Source organism: Bos indicus x Bos taurus, chromosome 15 (genome assembly GCF_003369695.1).
Source record: "Bos indicus x Bos taurus breed Angus x Brahman F1 hybrid chromosome 15, Bos_hybrid_MaternalHap_v2.0, whole genome shotgun sequence".
Lineage (NCBI taxonomy): Eukaryota > Metazoa > Chordata > Mammalia > Artiodactyla > Bovidae > Bos > Bos indicus x Bos taurus.
The window spans coordinates 3,403,519-3,415,244 of NC_040090.1; the positions used below are offsets into that span (position 1 = coordinate 3,403,519).

Genomic DNA, 11,726 nt, shown 5'->3' on the forward strand with positions numbered 1-11,726 from the left:
CCATCCCCGACTTCTCCACCCAGAGAGTCAGTTTGCTTCCGTCTTTTGACTTTTTTTTTTTAACAGGAAATCCATTTCTCCAATCACCTCTGGGAGTCACTGCCACAATCCCCAGAGTCGCAGAAAGCTAGTTCCTACTGGCTCAGCATCCTCATGGACTGACAGGGAAACTGAGGCTCAGAGAGGGGAAGAGCCTTGTCTAGGGGCACACAGCAAGCCAGTCATTCAGGTTTCGGCTCGAGCGTTGGTGACTCCTAGGAGGGCCCCAGGTTTCGGTGGTCTGCCTTGTCAAAAACCGGCCCCTTTCCTTGTGTTTCCTCTGTTATCGTCCATAACTTGCTGAGTTCGTTGCATTTACTGACGGCTTATTTATTTTGCCTGTTTCCTGCCTCTAGAAGGTATGTTCAGGGGATCGGGGGTTTGGTCTGAATTGTTCACACTATAGTAGCTGCTCAATAAGTATTTGCTTATTGAGTGAATGAATCTGTGATCGAGATGAAACTGATCATCTTAGAATATGAAGGGGCTCATGTTTGTCGGCCCCCAGGCCAGTGGGTTTTCCTGCATTTGCTATCCTGAGATCCCAGGACATCCAAGAGTCCCGGCATCCGGCCTGGGGCTTTGAAGGAACACCAAATGGCCAGGGGGGCAGACAGGGCCCCTGAGGATGGGGGTCTGCTTCAGTGACCAGAGGCAGCTGGCCATTTGCTGTGGTCAGATAAGCCGAGACGGGCACCCCGCCCGCTCCCCCGCCCCACCCGCCGCTGCTCAGAGGCCATGTCCAGCTGTGAGGGGCGCAGCTGGTGCCTGAGGGAAGGGGGCAAAGGGCCCCCGGCCCCGGGTGGGTCCCGACGCTGGAGTGCAAAGCAGAGCTGTGGTGCCAGGGGGCTGCTGCGGGCGGTGGGGAGGAGCGAGAGCCTGCGGGGCAGGGAGGCAGGCGTCCACCCTGAGGTCCTGGCCTGGGGCCGGGCCGGGCGAAGCTCCGCTTTGCCCTCGTCCCAGCTCTCAGAGAGAGGTGCCCCTTCCTGTCCTCACAGAGCCCTCAGCCCAACACACATGTGTACCCCAGGCACACCCAGCTCCTGTCTGCTCACAGCCGCCCCGTGTGAGCCTGCCCGCTGGCGAGTGTACACGGCCACACACGGCCACACACAACTACACACAATCACACACAACCACACACAGCCACACACGGTCACACACGGCCACACACAACCACACAGGGACACACACAGCCACACACAACCACACCAAACCACACATGACCACACACGGCCACACATGGCCACACACATTCACACACAGCCACACACAAACACACACGGCCACACACAAATACACACAAATACACAGGGACACACACGGCCACACACAACCACACACGGCCACACACGGCCACACACAATCACACACAGCCACACACAAACACACACGGCCACACACAAATACACAGGGACACACACGGCCACACACAACCACACACGGCAACACACGGCCACACACAATCACACACAGCCACACACAAACACACACGGCCATACACAACCACACAGGGACACACACGGCCATATACAATCACACACAATCACACACAGCCACACACAAACACACATGGCCACACACAACCACACATGGCCACACACAATCACACACAGCCACACACAAACACACACGGCCACACACAACCACACACGGCCACACACAATCACACACAACCACACACAACCACACAGGGACACACACGGCCACACACAATCACACACGACCACACACGGCCACACACAATCACACACAACCACACACAACCACACAGGGACACACACGGCCACACACAATCACACACGACCACACACGGCCACACACAACCACACACAACCACACACAACCACACACAGCCACACACAACCACACACAACCACACACAGCCACACACAACCACACACGGTCACACACAGCCACACACAACCACACATGGCCACACATGGACACACACAATCACACACAGCCACACACAATCACACACAGCCACACATGGCCACACACAATCACACAGGGACACACACGGCCACACACAACTACACACGGCCACACACGGCCACACACAACCACACACGGCCACACACAACCACACACAACCACACACAGCCACACACAGCCAGACACAACCACACACAGTCACACACAGCCACACACGGCCACACATGGACACACACAGCCACACATAATCACACATGGCCACACACAATCACACACAGCCACACATGGCCACACATGGCCACACACAATCACACAGGGACACACACGGCCACACACAACCACACACGGCCACACACAATCACACACAACCACACACGGCCACACACAACCACACACGCCACACACGGCCACACACAGCCACACACAGCCCGGGCCGAGCCAGTCTCTGCTTTCTGGGCCTGGGACCACAACCCAGGGTGGGGAGGGTGAGGGCAGTAGACTCCCTGACTCAGAAACCCCCCACCCCCAGCGGTCTGGGCGCTCCTCAAAGGAACCCGCAGCAGGTCCTGGGCGCCGGGCTGCCAGGCTCATCACAATACCCTGGAGAAATCACCCAGGAGAGGGAGAAGGCCCCCGGGAAACCCGCCTGGCCTCTCCAGGGCCGGCCAGCCCAGGGGGACACGGGCCAAGGCTCCGGCCTTACTGCTGATCTGCCAGATGGCTCAGGGTGGATGCTTCTGGTCGACTCAGCAAAAAGGTCCCCTCGGTAGTTCAGCAGAGCCGCCCTGAGGTGACGGCCCCATCTTTCCCTGAGCACATGTTCCCTCGGCTCTAACTCAGCAGACACAGCAGTGCCAAGCTGAAGGGGACAGAAACGAAAAGCAGGTTCTGCCCAGGCACGCTCTGCCTGGGGAGGGCTGACTTCTTTTTCTTTCTTTTTTTTCTTAAAGCACTTTTTATTATATTAAAAAAAACCTTTTATTTTGTATTAAGGTATAAGTGATTAACTCTGTTATGATAGTTTCAGGGGGATGGGGAAGGGGCTCGTCCATGCATATACGCATATCCACTCTCCCCCAAACTCTCCTCCCATCCAGGCTGCCACACGACATGGAGCAGAGTTCCCTGTGCTGTACAGCAGGTCTGGTTGATTATCCTCTAAACACAGTGGAGTGTACACGTTATCCCAAACTCCCTAACTATTCCTTCCCCCGTGGCGACCATAAGTTCGTTCTGGAGAGGGCTGACTTCTGAGCCCTCGGTGCGCATAAGGTCATTCTCCCGTGACTGGTCCTGTTGACCCAGCGTTCATCCTCTACACTTGGGTGGCCAGGCGCCTTGGGTGTCAGCCTCGGAGAGGAGTTGGGCTGGCTGCTCCGTGCAGGCTGCCATCTTTGGGGCGCTCAGACCATCTGGTTCCAGCTGGTTCTTGGCCGGGGCAGGGGTGGGGAATGGGGGGCAGATCTTATCAGCATTCCACCCCCTCTGGCCCCAGTCGATAGCCCCCTCCCGGGCCTAGCTCCCTAGTGCCTCCCATTTCAGTGAGTCTGGTTCCTCTGGTGAGATTAACTGTTTCTCTGAGTCAGAGAGCCTGGAAGCCAGAGGATTAAAGATATGGATGAGTATCCTCTCCTGCAGGGTCTCAAGCTCCCGTCTGCCTCGGGATTCAAGTGGGAGCAGCCATGAACAGCTGGCTGATTTGGGGACACTCCGAGCTCACTCGCTCCCCTCTTGTGTTCCTAACTGCAAAGAGCACATCTTTCTGAGAGAAACAGAGAAGCTCTGGATTCACTGGTAGTCTTGATTTTGGCCTTTATCCTGGAAGGTCCTGGGTGGTCATTTTTATTCACAACAGGGCCATCTCTTGTGACCTGACCTGAACTGGTCCCTACAGAGCCCTTAGGTCCCTTTTGACCGGTCAAGGTCATCATTGATGAAGTCTTTTGTTCAGTCGCTCAGTCGTGTTCCACTCTTTGCGGCCCCATGGACTGCAGCACGCCAGGCCTCCCTGTCCATCACCAACTCCTGGAGTTCACTCAAACTCATGTCCATTGAGTCGGTGATGCCATCCAACCATCTCATCCTCTGTCGTCCCCTTCTCCTCCCGCCTTCAGGCTTTCCCAGCATCAGGGTCTTTTCAAATAACATGGCTGAAAGTTAACCATTTTCATCCAAGCTTGCAGTCAGGTTATGATGACAGCCATTATGCCACTTGTACATTCTTCTTCTTCTTTTAAATGGCTTTCTTCTTATTAGTTTTTGCTCATTCAGTCCCTGTAACTTTATTTATTTATTACTCTCCATTATCTTTTTGTTATCTTTTTTTCCTGGTTGGTAAACAGCAAAGGAACTCAGCCATACATATACATGTATCCCTCCTCTCCCAGACTCTCCTCCCATCCAGACTGCCACATAACACTGAGCAGAGTCCCCTGTGCTGTAGGGTAAGACCTTGTTGATTATTTAAATATCGCAGTGAAACGAGGTGTGCCTGTCCTTTTCTTTTTTCATCTTTTGGCTGAGCCGCACAGCATGTAGGATCTTAGTTCTCTGACTGGGGATCAAACCCCTACCCCCTGTGTTGGCAGCTCGGGGTCTTAACCACTGGGCCACCAGGGAAGTCCTCCTGTACCATCTTTGCTAGACAAATGTGCCGGAGCAAGCAGACCCCAGGCAATTCCTACTCTGTGTCTTGTGAGATCAAGGAGGCTCCAGATGGATCCTCTTGGATGCCCGGACCTCCACGTTGCAGATGGCAACCCTTCCAGAGGCTGGTCTTGCTAACTTTCCACCTGGCGTCTGACCAGGGGGATCCTCTGTGGGGAAGGCAGGTGGCAGGGCAGTTTTACATGCACTGTCTGTTGCCTGGCAGGGGTCTCATACACAGTTCAATCAAGGGTTGGGACGATCTCGAAGCTATTTGTCAATCTATTTTTAATTTCACCAAAGAGAGGTTGTTTTGAAGTCAATCTCGGATACCCTGGTACCATCCTATCTTTTTATGATGCTCAACAGAGGACAGCTGCCTCAATATAAAGAGCTGGAGGGACTTCCCTGCCGGGCCAGTGGTTAAGACTCTGTGCTCCCAGTGCAGGGAACATGGGTTCGATCCCTATTGGGGAACTAAGATCCTGCATGCTGCCTGGCGTGGCCAGAAAGTGTTTGATTAAAAAACAAACAAACAAAAAGTTGGAGTTCTTCCTCTGGGAATGTAGTGGTTTAGTTCATGGACTTGGTTCAAAATCTGATTTGACCTTGGCCAAATCACGTCACATCCCTGTACCTCAGGGTCCTTATCTGTAAACTGAAATGAATAAAGGTATCTACTTTCGAGAGGGATTCTGCCAATTGAAAGAGATAAGGAAGACATAAAATAGGAAATGCTTCAAGGAATGCCTAGCACGTGGTAAGTAAGTGCTTCATGAGAAAGACCAACAGGCTCTCCTTGGCGCGTTGCCTTTAGGGAAAGGCCGTCCAAGATCGCCTTATTCCTTCTCTCTCCTTTCCTGCCTCTCCCCACGGCACCCCGAGGCTCTGACCATGCCTGTTTTCATTTCCCTGTCTTTGCATTTTATGTTTCTTCTTCCTGACCTGTCCTTCCTGTTTTTCTGCTTCCTTCTATTCCCGGTAAGTTCCCACTCGAAGGGCACCGCGTGGGGCCTGGGAACATGTTTTAGTTATCCTGCCGAATCATTTTTATAAGTGGAGTCCCCCAAATTTACAAACATGAGAATTTCCCATTACATTTAGAATCTGGAATTAGGTTGAAAAAAACAGACGTCAAGCTAGGTTCCCCATTGCTGGGTGGTAACCAGACACTGGGCGTTGGAGAGGCCTCCTTTCGATGGAGTGGTAGAGTGGATTCTCGTTTTTCATTGTCTCACCTTTCTTGTTTTGTTGACACATTTCATTTGGCGTTGCGGTATAGCCGATTAACGATGCTGTGACAGTTTCAGGCGCTCAGCCACCTGACTCAGTCACCCATGTACATGTATCCATTCTGCCCCAAACTCCTCTCCTACCCAGACTGCCACGTAACGTTGAGCAGAGTTCCCTGGGCTCTACGGCAGGTCTTTGCCGGTTATCCAGTTTAAAAAATTTTATTTATTTGTCTGCATCTCAGTTGCTACACACGGGTTTCTCTCTAGCTGTGGCTCGCAGGCTCCAGAGCGTGCAGATTCAGTGGTTCTAACACATGGGCTTAGGCGCCCTGTGGCCTGTGGGATCTCAGCTACCTGGCCAGGGATTGAACCTAAGTCTCCTGCTTTGGAAAGTGGATTCTTAACCACTGGACCACCAGGGAAATCCCTGGTTATCCATTTAAGATACAGCAGCATGTGCACGTCAATCTCCAACTCCCCAACTATTTCTTGCCCCTACTCTTCCCCCCTGGAAACCTTGGGCTCCTTCTCTTAAGTCTGCGAGTCTGTCTCTTTTCTGTAAATAAGTTCGCTTGTGTGATGGAGTTTTGCCACAGTCTCTACCCCTCCCTATTGTCTCAAACTTATTGTTTTCCCCATACACATTTTTAGCCTGGCCCTTGTGAGTATTTGAGTTTGAGGGTCCCTCGTTGAAGACCTCTAGAGAAGATTTTCGGACCAACTCTTGCTTGAGATGACGGATTCTAACTTTGTAAGCCTTGTGCTTTGAATGTGGCCAAGACTCTTCTCCTGATTTTGCTCCCTCTCACGCTTGCCCAACGTAGATGGCAATTTTTAACCCTATCTTGTTCACGGCTCCCTCCTTCCTGCCCAGAGGTCCTAGAGAGGCAAATGGACAGGCCAAGGTCATTTTCTATGGGATGCTGCCCATGGCATGGACTGTCTCTTTTTCCATCTCCTCCTTCAGTTTTAACTTCCTGATCCCCACAAGGTCTTATAGAAACTTCCTGGTCCATGCAGAGCAGGAAGAACTCAAGGACCAAAATGTATCTGTGTTCTCACTGCATAGTAATTCAAACAGCCACTCTTCCATATATGGACTCCCCTTTTCCTTCATCCATCCGCTTACTCATTCACTCAACCACCATTTAGTGACCACCTACTACACGCCAGGCACTGCTTCATGCTAGGAGCAGAGGAAAAGCAAAGGGACAAAACCAAGGGAAAATTTATCCTGTGTCTTTGGGCAAGACCTTTACCTTGTTCAGCCTCAGTTTTCCCATAGACCTGATGGCTGGATTAGACATCCTTCAGCCTAAGAAACAGGGTTTCTTTCTGCTGTGACCCTGCCCCCGCATCCTCTGATGCTTCCCGTGCTCTCTGAAAACTGTAGTCCGCTCACAGCTGATGGATCCTACAGATATCTCTCTGTCACTGGGTCTGTGGAGCACAAACACCCTCCTGGAGAGGCTCAAGGCTGAGGTGTTAAAGAGAATGATGGGCAGGGGAGGGTAGGGGAAGTCTGGTCTGGGTGGGGGCTGGGAGGGCAGGAGGGGAGCGGGGGAAGATGGACCTGAGGGGCTAGACTGGCCTGCCAGGTGGGCCTGCCAGATGCTCGGACCATCCTGCGAAATCTCACACCCTCCTGCCCCCTACCCTCCCAGCTCCAGCTCAGGCTGCCTTTCAACCTGCATAATTTGCCCCATTTAGAGGGGCTGGGAGGGGGTGAGAACGGGGGAGGGGGGGTTGGGAGCAGAGGCCTGATGAGAGGTTCTGCAAAAACCCGGAGGAATCCAGAGAGAGAGTGAGACAGAGAGAGACAGAGGCTGGGTCAGGCGCAGAGCAGGCTGCAAACCACAGATAACATCCTGCCCAGCACGGCAGGGGTCAATTTGGTCCACTTGCCCAGTGACAAGAAAAGAAAAAAAAAAAAAAAGTGGGCTGTAACTTCAGGATGCTAAGCCTCACAAGTGAGGGGCTGGTCTGGAGGTGGGAGGAGGGAGGAACAGCCAAGGAGGAGACAGAGGCTCAGGAGGGCGCGAGGAAGTGTCTGAGAAGAGGCTGGGGCCGCTGGAGGGACGCCTGCAGGAGCCAGGCCTCCTCCTCCCGGGTCCTGGGAGCCGCCGCCGCCGCTGGACACCTCCAGCCCTGCCTGCTTGCCTCCCCAAGGCTGCCAGCCAGAGCTCAGGGTGCTTGGCTGAGCCCCGTACCCCCGGGGGGACCCCCAGCTGACCTCTGTGCACCCCAGCATGGAAGAAGGTGGCGAGTACGACGGATACTATGGGGCGGACAACCAGTCTGAGTGTGAGTACGAGGACTGGCAGTCCTCCGGCGCCCTCATCCCCGCCATCTACATGGTGGTCTTTGTCCTGGGCACGGCGGGCAACGGGCTGGTGCTCTGGACCATCTTCCGTAGCGGCCGCGACCGGCGGCGGGCGGCCGACGTCTTCATCGCCAGCCTGGCGGTGGCTGACCTCACCTTCGTGGTGACCCTGCCGCTCTGGGCCACCTACACCTATCGGGACTACGACTGGCCCTTCGGGGCCTTCGCCTGCAAGCTCAGCAGCTATCTCATCTTCGTCAACATGTACGCCAGCGTCTTCTGCCTCACCGGCCTCAGCCTGGACCGCTACCTGGCCATCGTGAGGCCGGTGGCCAACGCCCGGCTGCGGCCGCGGGTCGGCGGCGCCGTGGCCACGGCCGGCCTGTGGGCGCTGGCCGGCCTGCTCGCCCTGCCCGTGCTGGTCTTCCGCGCCACCAGCACCGTGCTGCAGGCGGAGAATGCCACCAAGGTGCAGTGCTACATGGACTACTCGCTGGTGGCCGGCCCCGACGCCGAGTGGGCCTGGGAGGTGGGCCTGGGCGTCTCGTCCACCGCGCTGGGCTTCGCGGGGCCCTTCGCGGTCATGCTGACCTGCTACTTCTGCATCGGCCGCACGGTGGCCGGCCACTTCGGCAAGGAGCGCGCGCGGGGCCTGCGCAAGCGCCGGCGGCTGCTGGCCATCATCGCCGTGCTGGTGCTGACCTTCGCGCTCTGCTGGCTGCCCTACCACCTGGTCAAGACCCTCTACGTGCTGGGCAGCCTGCTGCGCTGGCCCTGCGCCTTCGACCTCTTCCTCATGAACGTCTTCCCCTACTGCACGTGCGTCAGCTACGTCAACAGCTGCCTCAACCCCTTCCTCTACGCCTTCTTCGACCCCCGCTTCCGCCAGGCCTGCGCCTCGGTGCTCTGCTGGGGCCGACGGGGCTGCGGAGGAGCCTGGCGCGCGGGCGGCGGCGGCGGCGGCGGCGGCCGGGGCGGTGGCGGCGGGGACAAGTCAGCCAGCTCCTCCTCCTCGGCGTCGTCGGGGCACAGCCAGGGCCCCGGGCCCGGCGGCGCGGGGAAGGGCGGGGAGCCGATGCCGGAGAAGTCCATCCCCTACAGCCAGGAGACCCTCCTGGTGGACTAGGGCCGGGGTCCCCCGCCCGGGGCCCCTTGCTCTCTGAAGGGCGGGGAGCTGGCGAGGGGGCGGGGGCCCCCTTCTCTGGTGCACTTGACTCCTCTCCCTGCTCCCCGCATCGGTCTTGTCCTCCTTCCCCCCTGGGAAGTGCTTCTTCAGAGGTTTGTGGGTCTGGAGGGTAAGAGAGGGAAGCCCGCAGCCCCGAACTCCGTCGCTCAGTCTCCTTGAGACTGACCTTGCATGTCTCTGAAATGCTCCCAGCCTCAGTGTCTCTCCGTGCGGATAAGACGGAGGAACTGAACTGATGTGCGTCCAGGCTCCATCAACGTTCATTTCCCCCCAGCCCTTTTCCTGGATCTCCAGCTCCCCTTACCGGTTCCTTTTAGTTTTTACCCCCTTTTCCTCCTTCTGTTCCCCTCCTCGCCCCCACCAAGTGCAATTTCTCCTCTGAATCCTTACCTCTTGGCTCCCACATCCTCCCCCATGGCTCATCCTCCTTCTCCCTCAGTCTCTCTCTCTTTTTACTTCCTTGTTCTGAAGGGCCCCTAAGGGTTAAGGCGTCTGAAGCTCGCAGACACTGCCCGGTTCAAGCTCTTTGTCCCTGAGGCCCCGGGGAGGGGAGGGAATGGACCTGGCTGAGATGGGCTGGGTGTCACAAAGTTGCAGCTCCTGGCTCTGCAGCTGTGAGCTCCAGAGCTTCACTCCAACTTGGATTGGTTCGCAGGTGTTTCAGGCCCTGGAGGTTGAGCGATGCGTGAAGGGGGCGTCCCTTCTTGCAGCCCACCAGCTAGACACGCTTTCTACACGTGTCCTTAGCCCCTTTCCTTCATCCTCTCTTTTCCGCAGGAACTGGAAGGCAGTGGGGTTGGTGTAGCAATAGGCTCCTTGGTTTCATGATATGAGCGGGGAGTTGGGAAAGGAAAAGGAGAAAGAGGGGGCGTCTGCATTTGGTCTAAGGGCTGCTCGGGCCCCCTCCCCAAATCCTCATCTCTCCAACCTCCTCCAGACCTGCGATCGGCCGACCTTTCCCTGTCTCTCCATCCGACATCCCCAGGACATTCTTCTTGGGCGCTGGCCTGAGTGGGTGCCAAGGATCCCTTTGATGGGGGGGGTGGTGGTGGGGAACACCTGCTTTGTGTGTGTGCATGTGTGTAGACAAGGATGGGTGAAACCTGAAGAGCTGGGCGCCCAGGTCACTTGGATGAACACCCCTGCTCTGCACATCTCTGCTCTTCACACAATATCCTTGAGGGAAGAAGGGACATAGGAGGCAATTTAGAATGAGTCCACCCCCACTGGTTTGGGGGGCTCTGACGGCTGGTCCGCACGTTAAGAGAGAAGTGTGAGTGTGCACCCAGGCTCCCTGTAGGGAATCCCTCCTCAAGGCAGCTGGCGTGCAACGCTCAAAGAAGTCCTGGACCCTGGGTCCCTCTGCCGCAGTCCCTGGTTCTAAGAGGGAGATGGGAGAGAGCTTCAGAGGTTCCCTTGACTCCTTTCCCACGCCTGCCAACCTGTTTTGAATTTATAAGCATTTTCTTCATCACCCTTTGTTTTGTCAGGGTCTGTGGCCCTCTTCCTGGTGGGGGTGGGGGGCGGTGCCTGGGGTGGAAAGCACTGGGTGGGTTTTTCCTGACCTCCCCATCAGGATGGGAGCCCCGTGGCTTCTCCTGCTGGGCTGGGGGGCTAGGAACGGGCACTGGGGCAGACATGACCGCCGCACCGCCGGAGGATGGACATGCTGGTGGGGCTTTGTGCACCCAGGGTGCGCCCTGTGTATTCCGGGTTTTGTTCTTAGAGGACACGGAACATGAAGGACAAGACAGGAGCCGCGGGGGCAGGAAGAAGCCAGCCTGATGTCAGTGGATGTGCTGACCTTGGCTGGGATGGAGCCAGCTCCAGAGGCAGAGCGCGGGCTGGACAGAAGGGTCTCGGCTCACTCCTTCCATCTCAAGCCAGGGTCTTCACAGACTCACGTTCTCAGCCCAGGGCTGTCCCCAGAGCATCCAGGCGAGGCTGGAGGAAGCTTCCAGAAGGGAGGAGGGGCTCCTCTGAGGCCCCATCAGTGGTCTTGGACAGACGGTGGAGGAGGCAGCCGCTGCTCCGCTCGCCCCTTCTTTGGAATGTCTGTGCTATTTTTTGACCCTGTTAGTCACTGTGGTTCATGAAAAATAAATCTTTCCATGTGTGCGTGTGTGTGTGTGTTTGTGTGTAGCTACTGTGTCTGAAGCTTTTTCTCACACGGCTGCCTTGGAATGAGGAAAGAACCCCCAGGTTGCAACTGTTATGCTGGGAGGTGGGCTGAGTAGGCTGAGGGGAGCCGTGGGAGGAAAGGGGGCAGAAAGGGGTCGAATGGGAAACTGGGGGCACGGGGTGAGGTCAGGGAAGACCAAGAAAACAGAGAGGTGGGCAGCAGCTGAGCTTCTGGGCC

The 11,726-nt window shown here is 56.1% G+C and overlaps 1 protein-coding gene across 1 annotated transcript; it reads left to right on the forward strand.

Annotated features, from left to right (window-relative positions):
• Positions 1 to 7,824: 7,824 nt before the first annotated feature.
• Positions 7,825 to 11,489, forward strand: APLNR (apelin receptor). Its single transcript, XM_027562320.1, has one exon. The coding sequence runs from the start codon at positions 8,108 to 8,110 to the stop codon at positions 9,305 to 9,307; it is 1,200 nt and encodes a 399-aa protein (XP_027418121.1). The 5' UTR covers positions 7,825 to 8,107; the 3' UTR covers positions 9,308 to 11,489.
• Positions 11,490 to 11,726: the final 237 nt, after the last annotated feature.

Bases quoted from the DNA above. Each gene is read 5' to 3' on its own strand.
- APLNR (XM_027562320.1), top strand. From the start codon at position 8,108: ATGGAAGAAGGTGGCGAGTACGACGGATACTATGGGGCGGACAACCAG.